We start from the raw sequence: 21,739 nt of genomic DNA on the forward strand, positions 1-21,739 counted from the left end.
AAAGAAACAAAATATTGAAAGCTACAGTACTTAAAATAGTTAATAGTAATACCAGTATGCAGTGAATGAAAGTGCATGACAGGGAAGAATTATGAAATGGTGTTGTGAGCTAAAGCCACTTTAAAAATAGGGTCATTCCATAACTTTTGCACATATTATTGTCTTTGAAATAAATGGTTACACTGTGAATTGTAGGCCTGAGTGACCTCCCATTCACGAGATACAGGTCATCAAAGCTTGATCTGATTTGGACGCCCACCCTACCTTTACATGGTCATAACTTCCTCCATAATTGACATAGAAAGCTGGTGTTGGTGTCGTTTTAAAGCCCTCAAATAGGACTATATATTCATTCTTGATGTGAAAGACAAGATAAAAAAGTTGTGTGAATCTGTGACCTTTGACCTCACCCAGGTCAAATCGCGTAACCTTGGATTTTTGCCAGTTGTTGATAGATTGTAGCCTAGCCTCTTATCTACATTTCCTGCAAGTTCCATTTTGTGCCTGCCATTGGCTGAGGCACAGCACAGAGCTGAATGCAGTGAGTGTCAGGTGAATCTTCTAAGTGAAGCGATTACACACCTAATACAATTAAACAAAAATATTTATTTGCAATCGAGGATACTCTCCTGTCCTGTTACTTCTGTCCGCGTATATTTGGCATTTTAAGTGAGCCTGGAAAAGAAAACGTGTTGTTAGAAGTGGTGGAAATGTCAATATTTCATTTTCAGGTCTCTGTCCTTATATTTCTGCATGCAACACAATTTACCACTCACCTATGCTTAAGTTGCCCTTTCCCTTCTTGGCCACTCTGTCAAGGCTTTTGATGCATTGACCCTGTCCTTGTCTCTCAGGGTGTATGTCTTTCCTGTTGGAAAATGTACACTGTATATATATATATATATATATATATATATATATATATATATATATATATATATATATATATAACAGTGTACTCAGCCATGTAGAGAGATGATAGCAGCGATTTTGTCCCTCTAGGCAGATTCTGTGGAGATAAAGTTCCAGAACCAATCCTCTCTACTGACAGCAGGCTCTGGATTGAGTTCCGCAGCAGCAGCAACATTCTAGGCAAGGGGTTCCTCGCAGTGTACGAAGGTAGGCATGGCAGGGTGTAGTCTCTGTTTGTCGGATTATAGACAAAATGATTGATTGTTATTTATTGATGCTGTGTGTACATTGTTATATGTTTCTTTTGTACTGAGCCATGGTGTAAGCTGAAGACAAATTTCCATTTTATGTTCTATTTAATGGACAATAAAGTTTTTTTGAATTTGAATTTTGAATTTGAATTTGAATTTGAATAGGAGGCAAGGAGTGTAAGATAAAAGTTGAAAAAAAAACAGATGGAGGAACAGATACGATCAGTGGTTAAGGGTGAACGTTTTTTAAATCATGACCCTAACTAACAAGAATCTAATTAGCATCAGAGAGGAACATTATTCTTCTGAGTAGCTATTTTTATACTTTAAGTTGCTTTATTCCTGCTGAATATTTGCTTTATCCTTTATGGTTGCATTGCACTGTAGATAGGAAAGAAGAAAATAAACTGACCCTGCCATCTAGTGGATTTTTTAAGATGTTTCTGAAATATTTTTCATAGCAATACAGGTGCCAAAAATTACTGCATTCAGTTATTATTTGAAATAATGATTTGATGCTATCAGGGCGGGATAGATCCACAAAGATCACCTATTTTATGGACATTAAGACCTGAAAACAGTAAAAAGCACTGTTTGTCTGTCAGTGCGTCTGTCTGTGTCAGTGATCCCCCCCTGATTGTATGTGCTTGAAGGAAGTGGGTGTAAAAGCGAGTGTGTCTCCTTTATGATCAAGCTATTTGCGGAGGGGAAATCAAAAAGGATGTTGGGCAGATCCAGTCCCCGAACTATCCAGATGACTACCGCCCTTCAAAGGAGTGCATCTGGAAAATAACTGTATCAGAGGGGTTTCATGTGGGACTCGCATTCCAAGCATTTGAGGTAATACCCAGTCCAATGATCCTGTCATTTTTGTTGGCTTGTGTTAACAGCTACACTAGTGCACTTAAGTCTGCCGTTATCAACCTCAGTGTGCCGGAGATTTGATCATCTCTTCTTCGGTCAGAGATTCTAGGTCAGATACCGCATGAAAGTACCGATAAGTTAAAACTAGTAACGAGCAATTCTGGAGGGCAATTTGAGAAAGTTGTGCATCACTGGTCATGTAACATTACCGGGTTTGTTTTCCTTTCACAAAAAATGATATACTGTAAAGTGCATTTTGCTGGAAAGGCATTTTTTAAATCTGGCTAATTGTGTTAATGTTTCTCTAAACTACTTATTTATGTTGTGTTTTGCACCAGTGACCCTAAGCTTATGACAGAGTGGCATGCACTGTAGCTGGTGAATGTATGTTGTCTCTTTATGGTTACAGTTTGTTTTAGTCAGTTTCTTTTGTTTTTGTTACTATTGTTCAGTGACTATGTAAAGCCCTGCACACTGCAGCAGAATAGGAAGGCATTAACTGTGATTGAACCCACAGCTGTCCGAGTTGCATACCTTATTTATAAATAATAAGGTTACACTTATAAAGTTGAAACCTATTGACTAAGGACTATATCAGCGTAACCTCTGTCTTCAATTTGTACCATCATGATTTTTAAGAATTTCAATCAGTTTTGATGGGATCTTCAGAAACCTTTAGTCCATGGATGAGTCATTTTTGTTTCTGCTCAGACCAAGAATAAGTTATGCCTTTGCTTAAATGTATGCACACAAGATACTGATCACATCTCCATTGTTGGCTTCAGACTTGCAATACATGTTTAGACGACAGCAGGTTGTGATTAAACACCCTAGACTAAAGTATGCAATAGCAACTAAAAGGCTTTTGAGTGCATGTGTAACTTTGCTTCTGTTGCAGATTGAGAGACATGACAGCTGTACTTATGACTATCTGGAGATCCGTGATGGAGAAGCTGATGACAGTCCTTTGATCGGACACTACTGCGGGTATGTGAAGCCAGACGATGTCAAGTCCACCTCCAACAAACTATGGATAAAGTTTGTGTCTGACGGCTCTATTAACAAAGCTGGCTTTGCAGCCAACTTCTTCAAAGGTATGTTATTTTTGTTTATCATTGGGATCACATTTACAAAGTGAAAATTGTCATTTAAAGCTACTGTGTCAGACAACAATTTGCCATTTTATAATTTTTTTTTTTTTCATTCTAGAGGTTGATGAGTGCTCAAGGCCAGACAATGGCGGGTGTGAGCAGCGCTGTGTGAACACTCTCGGCAGCTACAAGTGTGCCTGTGACCCTGGGTACGAGCTTGCTCCCAATAAGCGGAGCTGTGAAGGTATGTGGAAATTCAATCACTCACTGCCACCAATATTGCATTAACAAGCATGCCTGAAAGCTTCTCCTCATAGTCCCCAGGAGCGAGAGGTTAGTAAGCTGGCCCAATGGGCCACTGTGACAGAGACAGAATGATTCTTGGTGACCATTCTCTTGCCTTTTTTAATGTTTTTTTTTCCCTTGTAACTTCTAGCTATTTATCATTTTTAAGGCTGCCACCTTTAAAGGTGTAAAAATCCATAATATAAACTAACATTAAAGGGAAAATTGTCTGACAACGTAAAAAGAAAAAACATTGTTGTGTTGCACTGCTTTTTGGAAACAGTTTAAACATGAAAATTATAATACAGTACAGCACCCTGCTCTTGCAAAGTAAACACATTCTCAGCCTTGGAACCTTGGAGGACTGGGCAGAGCTAACACCAATGACCTCTAGAGATGTATGTAAACAAGTGAATAGATGAATACAGTTAACCCGGTATTAAAGATTTCATTAACAGAGGGGTCGTCTGTCTTTGGTACTCTCATGAAACCTTTGTATTAGACCTCTTTCAGGTTGTCCATTGAGTATTTGTTATAGGAATGTTTTAATGTGATACATTTTTCTAGATAAAGTTATTGACATGTTTATCCATTTCCCTCTGCTTTACAGCTGCATGTGGTGGCTTCATCACCAAACTAAATGGCACCATTACAAGCCCTGGGTGGCCAAAGGAATATCCAACAAATAAAAACTGTGTGTGGCAAGTAGTGGCTCCTGCCCAGTACAGGATCTCCTTGCAGTTTGAGATCTTCGAACTGGAAGGCAATGATGTAAGCAGTGCTGTATTCAGAAACTTTATGCTTTAATGTGTAGCAAAGTGAATTTACCAAAATATATCAAGTTGCCGAGGAGTAAATAAGTAATAAATGTTCCATCCTAGTTCTTCTAGAAAATAGATTTCTTTGTTAAAATATGGGTCACAGTGTTAGAGTCTGTTTCATTTCCTAAGTATTTCCACTTTAGGATTACACTTTTAGTATCCCTTCAAAAAGCCATGGTGAGCAGCCCTCCATTAGCATGCTATTGCTTTCTTTATGATGCACTACATTAATGTGGATGAGACTACATGTGTGTAATAATTATGTAAATCTAGAAAATATGTTTTGATTACATTTTGAATAAATAACCATACACTGGACACTCCTGTATAAATACTACATGTTACCTTTTATATTTGATATGCAGATCTTTGAACATGGTTAAACATTTCACTGTAGTCCAATAACATCCATAGGCAAGTTAAACAATTTCTGAAATCTCATGGGTTACTGCTGGTTTTAGTTTACTCAAGATATGGATCAGAAATGCAATATTTTCACTACCAAGGGGCATTTCTGGAGCGTAAATAATAAGTTTTACATTCCACACAGACAAGAGTTGCTCAGTTTTGCACAAGTTTATTCAAAGAGGGTCATGTGACATAGAATGATTAATATGTTGTCTTCCGATGTATTTTTAGGTTTGCAAGTACGACTTTGTGGAGGTGCGCAGTGGGCTGTCTCCTGATTCAAGACTACATGGCAAATTCTGTGGCTCAGAAAAGCCCGAAGTCATTACCTCTCAGTTCAACAACATGAGAGTAGAGTTCAAGTCGGACAACACTGTGTCTAAGAAAGGCTTCAAGGCCCACTTTTTTTCTGGTATGTGAATATTAGTTGTTGCCAAGGATTATTCCAGAACTTTAGCATTTTAAAATAATCAACTGTTAGCATTCTAACATGCAGTGCTCATCCCTTTGGTGTGGTGAGACAAGCTCTCTGTTACCTCACAAGTGCGTCAGTTGTAACTGTATTCTGTTAAAATATCTTTTGAATGCATGCATTGCAGACTGACGCTGAGCATACGAGTCCCTCGGAGCAAAGGGACTGAAAAAGAAAGGCCTGATATTCATGTTTCTTTAATTGAACTGGCAAAAATCGAATAAATGTTATTCTTCCTTATACAGCATGTGCAAACGCATTATGGTTTCAGTTTCAAGTGTTAAGTGTTTTTTAAGAACTAGAGACTTTCCAGTGTGGGCAGATTGCCTAAGTAATTCATTTACTATGGAGTGGCCAATTTACCTGAAAGTTGCCCATTGAGAAAAATACAGGCTTACATTGTTTAAGTTATCAACAGTTTTGTGGCATACAGTACATGCCCCTATTTTAATAAGGTATTTGCATGCTTTTATAACCATTATTACAAATGTCTGTGCTCATTTAAACTCATTTGATACTTATCAAGATCTGTTTCATTGTGTCTTCGGTGCAATTAGCCAGCAGTAATAAATACCCGTGTTTATGAAGAGAAAGTTCAGAATATGGAAAATGGTGGCAATTATTATTACTACAGTATACATACACCCTACACAGATATCCTGTTGTGGATAGCTTAAGACACAATACCTGCCCATACCCAGTGATCTGTTAAAAGAGATGACTGCATCAGCGAAGCTGCAGACAAGAGTACAGTACTTTGACATGCCTGTATTTTATTGTTTTGCCCTAAGCATTAGAACTGCAGCCTTGCTTGTTTTTGTTTACCTTGTTTTACTGCATACATATGTACAGTATGACTGTACTAAGTAGGTATCAACTCTGTATTGTTTTTATTAAGTCTATTATTTCTGTTGTGATTTTAATAATCTACAGGTTAAAGATTAGACAAAAACACTTACAAGTATCTTAAATCTTAACAGCAAAACTACTTCTTCAAGTTGCAGTGAGAGTTTAGCTAATAAGCATCGTCATGTTAACACCATGTAACACCAGGCAACTTTCTGGAAACTTTTCAATCAGCTAACTGTAGGGGACATTGAAACCAAACAGCTTGGCATTTGGCATTTTATTCACCAGGCCAGCATAAGAATGACCACTGAGGATGCACAAGGGCACCATGAGTGTCTTCACCCTTGAAACAGTAAGTTTGTCTGAGATTTCCCATTGCAAAACTTTTAACAGACTCACTTTATAAGGGAGGAAGATATTACCCAAGTGGTCAATTTAATACTGGCTGTATTACAGACTCTAAAATGCTGGTGACTTGATGATTAAAACACATATAGTATCATGGGATAATAAACAGGAAATAAATTAATATTATTGGATCTCTGAATGGCTCACCTGGTAAAGGCACAGCCGTATGGTGTTCAAGGTGAGTCATAGAGTCAGGAGCTTGCAGGTTTCCTGCTGGGTGAAGTCTCCGGTCTAGGAAGGCAAAACTGGCAAGGACTGTTTCTCCTGCAGAGCTGGCCTTTGTGTAGTTCACTGACATCTGTTCTCAAGCTCCTAGGTGTAAAGAAGCAGTTGGTTTGGTCATGGGATCAGAGGACGCCCACTGGCCTTCAGTTCTCCTGCGCTGTTGTGGAGAATTGCTGCATTGAGAGAGCATAATTGGACATTCTAAATTGGGGAGAAAATAACTGGGCACTCTAAATGTTATATGTTAGAGTTAGAGATCTGAAGACGACTGCATTCTTTTGGGAATTTATATCACACTATACTTCCAGATGCATTGTAATACCTTGCATATGCTTTACAGCACATTACGTGTTTAGTTCATTGAAATGGCAATTTTTTTTCCTAGTCCATGGGCGGCAGGTTTGTTCCACCTAAAGCTATGCCCTGGATTAAAGAAAATGTCTTGCAAAACAAAATTCCTAAGCTGTTAATAGTTTTAAATCCCATCTAAAAACCAACCTGTTTACTCTTTTATAAGTTTTTATAGTGTGCTGGAAGATTGCTGTATAAAATTAGATAAGCGTTTCAACGAGAAGTCTTTGATTTTTGTGTTTTATGTTTTATGGATCTTTTCCTTTTATTTTATGCTGCACGGAAATCTGTTGTGTTTTAAACTAGGGTGTTTCTTTTATTATCGTATCATTATGCACATTGTGATGTATACTTGGAAAGTGCTATATGAATAAAACATAGTAATACTATTATGATTTATCATTTGTAGTGATTTTGTGTTGAGTGGTAAAGAAGCGGTGGTAGGAAGCACCCTGCTCAACATGTGCAGTATCCTTGGGTTCAGCTTGCATGGGTTCCTTCAGGTTGGCCCAAAGTCACTACATATAATCTGTGTTTCCATTCACAGATTCTTGGCTCAAACCCATTTTTGCTCAGCATAATTCCGATTGTACCAACAGTTAAAATGGTTTGTTAGGATACAATCTAAATGACATGCTTGGGACTACCTTACAGTAACTGCAGATGAATGGGTGTTTGAAGACCAGCATTACAGAACACTGTATGGTATTAGAATGAAATGATTACTTAACATATTTTTCACATGGCTCATAACCTGTAGAAAGAAACTGCATAAATTAATGGAAACTCAGTTATTCAAATAACAACTCCCCCTTTTTATACCTATAACTGCAGACAGTTGAAACAAAACCAGCAACAGCAGCATATGTAAGGGCGGGGGTTATTCCTTGAATACATACCAAGGATATGAAGTTCAGATCTCCACATTCTACTAACTGATCTGTTCGTTTCTCTGTCCCGATTGATTAAAACAATCAAAATAATCCCAGTAACCCAATATATATTCCCCAACAGATCTTAAATACTGTCTCTTAGATTTCTCTCATCTAAAAGTTACACACATTATGGTAAGTGTGTATTTGATTTTTTAAATGGTGTTTTCTTCTAAGCTATTGGTGAAGAAAATGTATTGATTAATCCTTACAGATATTTAAATGCTTCACTTCTGCATCAACAGAATGTACTACAGTAGGTCACATGAAACAACACAGTCAATACTGAGACATAGGCAAAGCAGTGACTGGCTGCTGGGAAGAACAGCCAAAGCACAGCTACAACAAATGATTTACAGCAAGACTAGGGCAGGCGGTTGTATTGCCCATGTTATTAATTTTTTTTTTAATTATTATTAATTTCTTAGCAGACACCCTTATCCAAGGCAACTTACAATTGTTTCAAGCTATCACATTATTTTTACATACAATTACATTATTTTTTTACACATTATTTTTACATACAATTACCCATTTATACAGTTGAGTTTTTTACTGGAGCAATCTAGGTAAAGTACCTTGCTCAAGGGTACAGCAGCAGTGTCCCCCACCTGGGATTGAACCCACGACCCTCCGGTCAAGAGTCCAGAGCCCTAACCACTACTCCACACTGCCGTTCCCTATATTTTAATGACCGACATCTCACAAGTAGAATAGTACCCCAAAATGTTCTCCTTTTTCCAGGAAAGCAGTACAACTGAGGACGGGGAGTTTGTTGCCGGATAACTTCACTCGGACTACTTGCTCACTATCTTGGTATCCCTGAGTAGATAATTGAATAGTTAATTGTATTTGTTTTTAATTACACTGGAGAACAGTATTCCCTATAGCACACATTTTAAATGTCAACTTAATGTGACTTCTGTCGGAAATGCAGGACTGAATTGTATAGAAAGAAATGTGGAGATTTTTTGTTCGCTATCTGAAAACGTGTGGTTTATGTAGTGATTGTAATACATGTTAGGGAATATATACCGGATTATTTTGTTCACTCCGTGTACTTTAAAGACAGGGGTTACTTGAAAAATGATCAAACCAATTGCAATAAAGTTGAAAAAGATACTGTAGGGATAGGTAGAGAACAGGAGACAGTTGTAATAAGTAATGATATTTCAAACTCTACACTTGGTAATGCTTTAGCGCTCCCACCTTTGTGCCATCTGCTCAGTTAACTGCTTCCCCAGTCAGAGGCCAGTCCTTTGCCGTCTTGCTGCGCAGTTTTGATACAATAGAAAATGCTGTTTGATTTGTGACTTCTGATTCTGCTATTTTCTGGCCCTCAGATAAGGACGAATGCTCCAAGGACAACGGTGGCTGTCAGCACGTATGCATCAACACGTTCGGCAGTTACTCCTGCCAGTGTAGAAACGGCTTCATTCTGCACGAGAACGCACACGACTGCAAAGAAGGTCTTTCATTGTTTTCATTCTAAAATTTACATCACTTATTTTCTAAAATACAATAATGTATTGGGCAAAGCAGACCAGAGAGACATCTCATTTTCAGTGGAGGTTTACTGTACTATATTTATACATGAAAATATATGATTAGAGTATACGTAAAATAAATAAATGCTTCTTTGCTGTTACCTGTTTAATATCTGACCCAGAAGTGGAGGCCGGTTACTATAAGAAACTAAATGGGGTTGATAACAACTCTCTAGATAATGTCCGTATATAACAAGGAACTTACCAGATTCTTTATGATGTTCACAAATCAATTTTGTTAGGAAAAAAGATACAACCCTTCTAAAAGATTCTCATAGAAAAACATAGACAAACATAATGAAAGCATTGTAAAGCATAAGTAAGCATTTTAAAATCAAGCTAGGAATGGTTAAGCATATTCAAAACATAGCAAACCATGGTAAACTATGGAATGCATCACATAAGCAAAGGAAAAGCATGGGGAAATTGCAATAGGACTGTGCAAATTTACAATGGCAAACTTTTATAAGGGCATTATTATGCAAGTTTTGAACCAGAATCTGGGGATAAGGAGATTCATTTTTCTGTCTTTGTCACACTTTATTTTTTGCATGTATACACAGTGGGTGTTTTCATGATATTAAGCTCTAATTTTCAATTTAAGAACATAAGAAAAGTTACAAATGAAGATGCTGTTCCGTTTACTGATAGTTAATAGATCCCAGGACCACAATCATTCAGCTCTTAAACGAACCCAGTGAATCCGCAACAACAACATGGCCTAGTTACCCACCAGTCTGTGTGAAGAATGGTAAGGGGTGTATCTTACTGACATTGCCTTATTTTTTTTTTTTAGCTGGATGTGAACACAAGGTGACTAGTGCTGAGGGTGTGATAAGCAGTCCGAACTGGCCTGACAAGTACCCCAGCCGTAAAGAGTGTACATGGGAACTCTCTTCCACTGCTGGGCACCGTGTTAAAATTGTAAGTAGTGACATATTTTTCCCTATACTCTCTTCTGACTAAAGAGAGATAAGGGAAATAGGTGAGGATAGATCCACACACAGTACACAGAGATTTTTCTAACATTTTCTGTGTGATCTAGTTCGTAACAGTACTGACAGTCTGATTGTAGGGAAGCCTGGTTTTAATCACAATATGCAAAGTTATTTTAATTCTTTTAACACTGCAAACCTGAATACAGGTCCAGGAAAGCTAACAAAGCTGCAAACCGCTCTGGTGGTGTAGGAAAGATGACGTCACTCAAAAAGGCAGAGCAGTGAAATATTGATACAGTTCCCCTTTTGTAAAAATAACAAATGCCTGAAACTAAACTGAATAACACATGTTAAAAAAACAACCGCCTCATAACAACACTAATATGTACGTCTATGCCCAAGTTGTATTTATTTTTCAGTATAAGACACTGAAACTATTGAATTAGTTCAGAACATACAGTAAGAAGAACATAACAAAATGAGAGGAGGCCATTCAGCCCGTCAGTGATCGTCTGGTTTCTAGTAGCTTATTGTCAAGTTGGGTCTAAAACGGTCCCAATGACTTAGCAGCAATAACATGGCTTGGTAACCTATTCCATACCCTCACCACTGTAAAAAGTGTCTCCAGGATTTAAGAAACTTCAGTCAAGTCCACTTTAATTCTTCTTTGTTACAGTATATAAAGTTCCATGAACCTATCGTCATAACTCTTATATTTTCGACTAAAACAGTTTTATGTATAAAGTCTAGTTAAAGCTTTGTGAACAGGGCTCCTAATGCTAGATTGACATTTCAAGTTCTATGTCCTGGGCTAATTAAAAAAAAAAATTATAAATACGTTTACTTCCAAGAAATGTGTACATTCCCAGGAGTTCAACGAGTTTGAGATGGAGCAGCATCAGGAGTGTGCCTACGATCATCTGGAGTTGTACGACGGACCCAACGGCAAGTCTCCAATCCTCGGTCGATTCTGCGGGAGCAAGAAACCAGATCCGGTCATCACTTCAGGAAACAAAATGTTCCTCCGATTTTACTCTGATGCCTCCGTCCAAAGAAAAGGATTCCAAGCAAAGCACAGCACAGGTATGTCATTGTAATTGATCCCAGGAAGGATTTGTATTATACTGTACCTGTACACCAGCCCAAACAAAATGTATCAACTCAAAACTTTGGAATCTGTTTCCTTTCAGAGTGTGGGGGTCGACTGAAAGCTGAGATTAGGACGAAGGACCTCTACTCTCATGCCCAGTTTGGGGATAACTTCTACCCAGGACAGTCCAACTGTGACTGGGTGATCGTGGCAGAAGATGGATATGGAGTGGAGTTGATTTTCCAGACTTTCGAAATTGAAGAAGAATCTGATTGCGGGTATGACTACATGGAAATCTACGATGGCTATGACAGCACAGCACCCAGGCTTGGCAGATTCTGTGGCTCAGGGGTAAGATTTTTCTTTATATCAATTATCTTGCTTCAACAGCAGGACCGCCCCTCGTGAGTCTTGGTTCTTAAAGAACCAATCAGAAGACCACCCCTCCCACTGCTGGGTGGAGTTCTGCTAGTCCCATAAAGCCACGCCAGACAAGTGCAATCCACTTCATTTAGTTTGTTGCTTAGTTTGTAAGTCCCATATTGTGTTCTGTGATAGCCAGTAGCATAGGAGCACTAATAGGGGGTAGTGAGTGGAGTGAATTAAAGTGTTACTGAAGAGTTTACAACAAAACGCGTTGCTGCCTGCTGTGTTGTACGCATCAATATAATATATTTTTCATAACTGTGATGTTTACAAATCCTTGGTAGGTGTTGACCACTTATTCTGTATGATATTTGGTGTAAACATGACTCTAAACATCACTGAATCTGCAAGGTCATCCAATCTTTAACCAGAAACATTTGCAACAGTGATATTTTTATGTGACTGAATTATGCAACTTTTTCTTTAATATAAATATTATTCATTTGAGGGGTCCCCGAGTGGCTCACCTGGTAAGTTGCACAGCCACGTGGTGTGCAGGGCGAGTCATACAGCGCCGGTTCGCTGGGGATTCTGAAGGGACCGTCGCATTGTCTTTAGCGCTCCTGTGGGTTAGCGAGGAAAAACACACTCTGAAAAGCACATCATATCTTTCTAATGAAAAAGGAAATGTTACCTCTAAGACAAGTAACAGAGAATTAGACCATGGTCCCATTACACTAATGGTGCAGTTAATTGAAATGTACGACAATCTCAATACAAACTAGCTAATTACATTTATTATACCAAATTAAAATTGAACCAATGTGAACCCTTTATTGCATCTGATTGTCCTACTGTAATTCAGCACCTGAAACTTTGGAACATCCTTCCGGTTTTTGTCCTAAAATCCAGCCTTTTGGAAATCTATTTTCGATCTGTTATTTCTAAAACTTGATATACTCGTCATCCTGAATATTTACCTTTAGATTTATACAGATCAGTTATTCCATTCCCAAAGCCACAGCCTGAACACTATTGTCAGCTACGCAGTGAAACAACAACTTCTAAAATACTGGCAGTCCATAAACAGAAGTAATCAGTCGTGTATCCGCCTGTCACATATCCGCCCTAACCGTTTATCCTCCATGATCAACCTCTTCAGCAACGTTAGTTTATTATTGAACAGTGAAGATTAGTTCAGAGATTGTAGATCCTACTTAAGTGTATGTGCTCCATGCGCTGTCATTGCTGGTAGTGCCACGTGAGCTGTTCAGTGTGTTGACTTGATATGTAAATAAATCCTGTTCGCCTGCGGGGCGTATCAGTCAGCAGCAAATGCATGCACCCACACGGCAGATGGCTACTCTGTCACAAGCATTAATACCTTGTATCTTTTATAAACAAGGGATTTAGGGGAGCTCCCTAGTAAAAGCTGAATCTCAAAGCAATAATTGTGTGAATATAGTAATTGTTACAGCTGTGTATAATGGCATTTAAAACAGGATTCACTCATCCAACTTTTTACATATCCACCCTTAGTTTGTTCCCACCGCAGTCGGATATGTGACGGATTACTGTATGTTATAATGTCATACCTCACAAAAGAAGGGCTATAAATAGGGCCCCCTGACAAAAAAAAAAAATCGGTATATAGCCAATAAACACCGGAAACCACCAGAAAAACAGTGGAATGGTTAATCAATTCACATTGACCACCCCTTCTTCATTAAAAAAATAAAACCTACTACAAAAAACTACCATTCCCAGTGCAGCTGGGTAATGTCCCTCCTTCCTGACTTGTATCTGTCATTAATTTGTTCTGGAGTACTTTAAACCCACCCCAACTACTGAGTGACAGGACATTCCTACATTTCTAACGGAGACTCTGTTTGCGAGATTTAAGACGAGATTACAGTCAGGAATGGAGGCTTGTTAGCGGTATTTAAAGCTGTATTACAGTTAAGATACGGAGGATTTAAAACAGAATTGCAAATTGTGGCGAAATGTAAAGAAATGCCTACACACAAAAACCCCAGAAGAATGTGCCAGTGACCATAAGGATTTCATTGTGGAAGACAGCAAAGGAAAGAAGGTACAACTTAAGTGTGCAAGTACTGTCGAGTTATTACTATACATATTTCAACATGTTGCTATGTATTAAAAACAAGTATATGCTATTTTTTTTTGCATATTTTAATGTTTTTGTAATTTTCAACTGAATAATTTACAGATCGTAAATACTTCTAATACTCTGCATTTATATTATATTGTGTGACTACAAGCACACAATCCCTACAGAGCATACTGACACAGACTAGATACAGTAATGCGTGCATACCACTGCACGTGGTTTCTTAACTAGATTGCAGAGGCTTCTGTGAACGTAACAGTAATGATGACCCAGCGAAATTCAGTGTGTAAAAGCTCTCATTAAATTGTATGCTGTACACTCATACTGAAACATTTAAAGCGATTGTGTGCACTTGAGAAGTGTGTTTGAAGTAAAGCATATATATGTGTACCACGTCATGCAATATGAAAAATAATTATAATAATAAAGTTGTTTGTACAACAGCTAAATTAACAATTGTAGGTTTTTCAGATTTATATTCACTTTTCCTGCAACCCAGGTACCATAAATTGTCTGGTCATACTGTACTGGAAATGTAAAGGATTACTTGAGGTTAGACCTCTAAACAGAAGGTGAAAAGTTCACAGAAAAGGTTGAAAATCCTGGTATGTATAATCATTGTGCGTCTTTTTTACATGTTGTATAATAAAGATTCTACAGGGTTCAGTATGTAATAACAGGCATAAGGATGTGCTACTGCCAGCCAGAGAGCTCTCAGGTACGGAGGTTCAGAATACTGAATGTTCAATATTTCTGGGTCCCTGATAGTGGTCTTATATTTTGTATGTTTTTGTGGTCTCATGTAAAGCAACACGCTTCACAGCCAAATGTAGTTTTCTCTTAACAAACCTGTGGTCTCGGGACCACAGAGGCTATACAATAGTGTAGTTTGTGCTACATAAACTGCACCATTCAGAAAGCTTGTTATACTTGCGCACATTGTAATGTTCATTTAAACTTGCAGAATGTAGTCCTGTTTTTCCTTTTCTTTTGCAGCCCCCAGAAGAAATCTACTCTGCGGGGGACTCTGTAATGATTCGCTTTCACTCAGATGACACAATCAATAAAAAAGGATTCCACGCCCGCTACACCAGTACCAAATTCCAGGACGCCTTGCATATGTGAAGAGCCAGTGAACTATCTCAGCCTTCATCGTATAACAAACATGAGACTGTTTAAAAAAAAAAAAAAAAAAAGGAAAAAATGTAAGATATTTTACTGTCAGTCTTCAGGAGTTTAACTTGATCAAAAGTATTTTTCTGCAAATAAAGCTGATGCGAAAGATACTTTTAAATATGCCATTCAAGCATGCCAGTATTCTAAGGACCAAATATTTTAGTCATTTACTGTATCAAGCCATAGGACAATAAAAGATAGTTTAGCAGGGTTTCAACATATCATTCTGAGTTATATGGGGTTCCTTTTGGGGATACACACTGCATACTGTGAGTTTTTAGGACACGTCTTTACTGAGTTTGATATCAATTTTCAGAAATGCTCCAAAATATAGGTACATTTACTTCTCTGTCATTACCCAGTAGTTTATCACATCTACTTAGACCAGTGTTTTTGGAGGGGGGAGGGGTCACTAATTTATAGTTATAATTTACTGCATACATGAACAAAGTACAGTGCAATGTAACTGCTGTGTACTTCATGTACCTGTATTTTGAAGTGTAGCCCCATTTCCTGGCAAGCCTTAAAATGGGAATTTTTTTTATATATATATAACAAATATACATGTGTGTGTGTGTCTATATATATATATATATATATATATATATATATACACTGATGCACAAAAGAAACGCACTACTCAGGTCTAATGGATTTAATCAAATATTTTAAATATAGATCTCAAACAAAATCACAGAAAATGTGAACAAAAATACAGATCACATGACACACTGTCAAAATGAAAACATTACAAATTTAGTATCGGGTATGACCTCCCTGAGCATTAACACAATCCTGGCAGCGGTGACGTATAGACCTGATCAGCCTCTGGATAGACTGCTGTGGGATGTTCCGCTGCTCTTCCTGTGCAGCTGCAGCCAACTGGCAAAGGTTGGCTGGTCGCGGTTGTCTCCTGATGGCACTGGCGATTTGGTCCCACAAATGTTTTATTGGACTCAGGTCAGGAGAAAAGGCTGGCCATGGCAAGACCTCAACATTGTTTTCTTGAAGCTGTGCAATTGTAATCCTAGCACTGTGTGGTCTTGCATTGTCCTGCTAGAAAATCGACACTTCCGGATTGGCTTGCAAGAATGGAAAAACTGTTACCTCAAGGACTTAGTCAAGATTTCCATTACATGACAGTAGATGTTAAAACTTCATGCTGATTTGAACTCGGCTCTCGCCAAGATAAGCACCAACTAAGACGTAGCTTTACAGTAAACTAATGTGATCCATATGTGTCTCCATCCATTTGCGCTTCTTTCCATCTGATGATGTAGATATCCTTCTGCCTGGTGTTGATGGCTGAAGTGTAATGCTGGCTCCAGGGATCAGCTTATTTTGCCTCCCTGGCGCATCAGCACACACAACGGCTGCGATGCTGGCTCCGGGGATCAACCACAGTGCGCTCTCCCCAGCGCATTAGCATGACAACCGTCTGGATTGAGCTAAGTAGGGTACATCTCTGGGGTCTTCAAGTGGGCACCTTCCATCCTCTGTTTCGTTGTCTAGCCCATGACACCTCAAGAGGGCTCAACAGTGATTCTGGCATCCAAGCATCACCCCACTTAACTCTACCCAGCTTACTTTACCTGTATATCAGCGTTGCTTTCTTTCTATTGTGCTTGAGATACCCAGCCAGAAACTTTCCTTCTCACCCATAGCCAGTTGCTGCTCCTTTCTGCTGCTTCAGATAAGTTCTTCACTGTGAGACGCAACTCTTGGCCAGTGAACCCGACATCTCTGAGAAACCGGGTTATAGAGTGTGCCACAAATCCTCGACAACCCACCTCCACTGGGTAAACCCGGACTCTCCATCCTCGCTGTTCCGCTTCAGCAGCTAGTTGAGCATACTGCAGTTTCTTCCTCTCATACGCCTCATCCACAGCATCCTCCCATGGCACTGTTGACTCTACCAGATGAACAAGGCGTGCTGATCCAGACCACAAGACAATGTCTGGTCGAAGGTTAGTGGTGGCAATCTCAGGTGGAAAAATAAGCCTGCATTTTCCAGTCTCTAGCAGCTTTCAGTTGTCCTGGGCGAGGCTTGGCTTTAACACCTTTTCTTGGTGGTTGCTCTCCTGGACGGATGAATATTGTCTTTTGTGTGTAATGCTTTGATGGAACTGGTTGTAACTTATTGGTCACGTTACGCTTGTCTTCCAATACTAAGGCCAAACATCACAGCACCTGGTCATGGCGCCAAGTAAACCGTCCTTGGCTAAGACCCATCTTACATACTGTCAAAATGTGCCTTAATGTTGCAGGTGATGAACACAAAGGACATGAGGGATCCTCTCCTACCCAGAGGTTTAGGTTCTGTGGTGATGGGAGAACATCATATGTTGACCTGATGAGGCAACTGATCCTGCTCTGTTCCATTGTCCATAGGTCTTGCCAGCCGATCTTGTGTTGTTCCACACACTCTCCCATCTCATCCATTCTCCCTACTTGGCCTGGGAAACGGCCTTTACACACCTCAAACGCTCCTCCTGCTTTTGCACCTCGTTGAGCCTTGTGCCATTTAGGAGGAGCTGAACTGAGACCAAGACTCCCTTTTCCATGCTGAACTTGCCCCATGATATCGCCGATTCGAAGGGCAGCCTTTGCATCTTCCACGGCTTTCTTTGCCGCCCACTTAAACTCCTTGGTTAGAGCAAAGACTGTTAGCTGCAGTATTCCTTTACCATAAAGTCCCACTCTGTTGAGGCAGCGTGGAACTCCCAACCAATGTATCGGTGACAAGTAAGGTTGCCCTCACTCTGCACCAAAGGCGTTCTTGTGTTAAAATAGATTCCTCCCCACATCATCACACTTCCACCGCCCCACCGGTTGGCTTGAACAACGTAACAGTAAGCATAACGCTCACCACGCCGTCTCCACACACGTTGTATTCCGTCAGGTCTGTCGAGGGCAAAGCAGCATTCATCAGTGAATAAAACACTCCACTCTCTCTGTGACGCCACCTCAGATGTTCTCTGGCCCACAGAAGACAGCAATTTCATCTCTCAGCTGTCAACATGTTACCCCTGAACGGCCTCCGAGCATGCAATCATTTTCATGCAGACGGCGAGTTACAGTCATTCTGGTGATGCGCGGGTTATTTCTTTGTGGAATTTCTCGTGCTGTAGCCACTGCAGTCCGAAAACGATTACGCAGATGGATCAGTCGGATATGACGGTCCTGGGCCAGTGTGGTGACCCTCTGCCTTCCAGGACGTGGCCTGTCCCTCACAGAGCCTGTTTCTCTGGACTAGTCTGCTGATTTTTGAAGCAGAACATCTCATTCTCCGGGCAACTTCTCTCATTGACAAGCCGCCTTCATGCCGATAGCAACCAGGCAATCTTCATTACTCAAACGGGGCATGGTCGTATCTTTTGCTGTTCTTGCGTTAATTAAAATCATGTCTTTTCAAATGGCTGTTAATACCGATTCTTAATCAACTCATTTTGGCAATTTTAACTCAACTCAAATACCAAACACTGAGCACCTGGCATTTGTATGAAATCACATGACTTGAGCTCACTGTTTAAATGTAAATAACATAATGTATGTGCCCAATGAGCTATTGATTTAAAAGTTAGACTGTTACATTTTTGTTGTGCATCAGTATATATATATATATGTACCAAAATGATCAATAAGAAAAAAAAGAGAAAAGGATATTTCAGCTACTTTGTAATTTGTAGTCAATTATTGATTTGTAATCAATTATTCTACATTTTTAAGTACCTGAAATATCCTTTTCTCTTCTCTTTTTTCTTTATATATATATATAGTTAGATACACACATACACACACACACACACACACACACACACACAGTTTGTGCAATGACAGTTGTAAATGCAGGACTCCTGCAATGTACTATCTCATTAATGATAAAATCACCATTATTAATTATCAGATGGCATATTCGTAGGTACTGTATACATCTTTCTGATCTGTGATGTTGACGGTGCTATATTCTGACAGCAGGAGTCTGTTGGTGCAGCGATTACCACAGTACTGTGGTATTAGACAAGGAGTTTTCAGTTGAGTTTTTTTTTCTTTTTATTGGGTAGTGAAGGGTCTTTTCTATGCTTTTTTAAATGTTGTTGGGTTTTTTTTGTTTGTTTTTTATCATCTTGCCCAAGAGAAGCTGAAAATAGAAATGTAATTATTTTATCGGACAAGCTGTGACTTGTAACTACTGTATTTTCTATTTCAGCAATTATTGGAGTTCAGGCATGCTGTGTAAAAAAGAAAAAAAAAGTGTGCTAGTATTCAACCACTGTGACATACTGTTCAGAATCAGCTGAGGTGCAATTGGCATGTCCATTTAAACAGCCAGAGGGGTACAACCTGCAAGAATAAGGGTCTTGGGTTGATTTGTAATACAGTAACTGAGGCACCCCCGATAGTAATGGCATATCCCACACAAAGGTTATACTGTCCGCACTTTGAACACTGTCATCAGTATTGATTATCACACTACAAAAAGGACCTGAGCTATAGTGTATGCTTAGCCAAACTGAGTGAAAAAAACAGACTATACAGTATTTAGAGTTATCATATTTTTAAATATGTAGGCTACAGTGTTATATTCCAGGTGCCTCATTTAACAGAAAAGTCATACATTCCTAGAACACACTTAATGGTAAATTACTTGCCAATAAACTAGTAAAAATATTTGACAAACATTTTGACTAGAAGTCTGTATTGGAAATCCAAAAATGTCAATATAACTCTAAGGTTTGTTCCCTAGTAGAAAATACTTATATTTTAAATATATATATATATTTCCCCACAAGTACTGGTAAAACTAATTTAAGTGAAACTTAACCCTTTCTGTCCTGAATTATTATTATTATTGTCGAGCTGAACAATAAACTCATTTCATTAAGTATACATAAGAACAGGACAAAAAACATTTTTCTTGCATATATTTATACACTACCTCAGAGTGAGACCTAGGAGTCCTGTGAGGCTCCAACGTGATTTCCGATGGCATATGTTAATATACGGCTCTAAGGTGGGACCTTGAAGTCCTGCCAGGACTGAAAGGGTTAGTGTTAAATGCTACATTATACTGCAAGTCTTTTTGAATGACCCAATTCCTGAACATTTCAAATTATGGTGAACAGACAAGACTAAGTCGACTGTTTGAAATTGCTTCGTTTATCTGTGTATTTCCTTCACAAATACATAATGCTGTTTGGAATGCCCCACACACTCAATGAGACACACAGTTACTGTTATTGTGGGAACTGTAGCTGGTACAGTACATGACCAGAAAAGAATAACATTTGCTCTGCTTAGGACCGGGTTTGACCTGTGTCACTGTTCTTTAGTGCCTGAAAATGTCCCCCCTTGGAATTGATCATCACCCCCCTTTTCTTGATGTCATGGAGAGCATCCCTCAATCTCTGTAGACAGTTACAACTTGATACTATGTTGGCTACGTATTGGCACTTTCTATACCAGCTATGGTATAAATTGAAGGATCAATGTCCATCTATCCATCAATCTATAATTTGTTTTTGTATTCACTAACCATATTGTTCATCAAAAGATTCATGAATCAGTCCAGGATGCTGTCAGATAAAATGAACGCTTCAATGAATGTTGTCAATGGCTCCATTCAGTATATCCATGTACTGTATTCAAATATGATTTATTTTAAGAAAATAAACTAATGCTAAGTCTGCTGGTTAATAGTTTTACTTCCGGTTTTATTGAGTGCATTGTACACATACTACGTACATATTTCCACGTACATGCAGCTTGAAATAAAATATGTCGCTGAGTATTGTCTGAGGCTGTGTTCCAGGTTAATATTGCACCTCATGCAGAAGGTGCTGTTGTACTTGACATGACTGGACTGTTTCACATCCACTGTTGCGTGTCAAGAGGTTTAACATGACCAGAGTCTGGGTCAGAATGATTTTAATTGAAGTAATATACTGGTAACCAGTATAGTTTATTCCACAAACAATAACAAATCAAAGATACATTGGATTCCCAAATGTATACAAACTAATCTCTGGATTACACATGCATGTCATTATAAACCTTTCCTTTCCATTAAATAACAAAAAATATCAGACACATTATCTATATATATATATATACACAGTATATATGCATGCATGGATATGCAAGTGTGAAAGTCTGGACACTTAGAATATGAATTTAGTTTAAAATTATTAGCTGTCAGGTACATTTTGTTCACCACTAGTTTTTATTCATTGTATTTGTTAATCATATTTACTCTTGTTTATTACTATAATCGTATGCTTTTTTGTGTGTGTGTGTGTGTGTGAAGTGACTACAAAACTCAGACCTCATGCCGATTTTAGTTTTTATGTTGTGCTACATTCCGGACTGAGTTTTTAACACAATGTGTTGTACATTTAAGACTGTATATCCTCTGTATTCATTGCATTGACTTGCAATGTTTTGGTCAAAATATGCTACATAAGTTAGCATTAATATAATTCTTTGTTTTTTCCTGATCCATTATAAACCTATATATAGCACTAAATATCTACATTATTTTAATGTACAGGTAGAGATGTCTGTCTGTTTTGTTATGTGTTGCCTGGGATTATATTTAATAATCCTAAGTGCCTAGAAGGTA

General features: G+C 38.6%; 1 protein-coding gene across 4 annotated transcripts in view; it reads left to right on the top strand.

Moving 5' to 3' along the window:
* LOC117418559 (tolloid-like protein 2) overlaps positions 1 to 20,906 on the top strand; it is a 90,042-nt gene extending 69,136 nt beyond the window's left edge. For all 4 annotated transcript variants that reach the window (XM_059035758.1, XM_034031729.3, XM_059035756.1 and 1 more), the window contains 11 exons: positions 1,003 to 1,119; positions 1,858 to 2,003; positions 2,926 to 3,121; positions 3,237 to 3,362; positions 4,014 to 4,174; positions 4,864 to 5,044; positions 9,213 to 9,338; positions 10,213 to 10,340; positions 11,224 to 11,437; positions 11,545 to 11,795; positions 14,938 to 20,906. In XM_059035758.1, the coding sequence (XP_058891741.1) occupies positions 1,003 to 1,119; positions 1,858 to 2,003; positions 2,926 to 3,121; positions 3,237 to 3,362; positions 4,014 to 4,174; positions 4,864 to 5,044; positions 9,213 to 9,338; positions 10,213 to 10,340; positions 11,224 to 11,437; positions 11,545 to 11,795; positions 14,938 to 15,066 (1,775 nt within the window). In that variant the 3' untranslated portion in view covers positions 15,067 to 20,906. The remainder of the gene's footprint in view (positions 1 to 1,002; positions 1,120 to 1,857; positions 2,004 to 2,925; positions 3,122 to 3,236; positions 3,363 to 4,013; positions 4,175 to 4,863; positions 5,045 to 9,212; positions 9,339 to 10,212; positions 10,341 to 11,223; positions 11,438 to 11,544; positions 11,796 to 14,937) is intronic.
* Positions 20,907 to 21,739: the final 833 nt, after the last annotated feature.

The sequence above is a fragment of the Acipenser ruthenus genome, chromosome 13 (genome assembly GCF_902713425.1).
Source record: "Acipenser ruthenus chromosome 13, fAciRut3.2 maternal haplotype, whole genome shotgun sequence".
Classification (NCBI taxonomy): Eukaryota; Metazoa; Chordata; class Actinopteri; order Acipenseriformes; family Acipenseridae; genus Acipenser; species Acipenser ruthenus.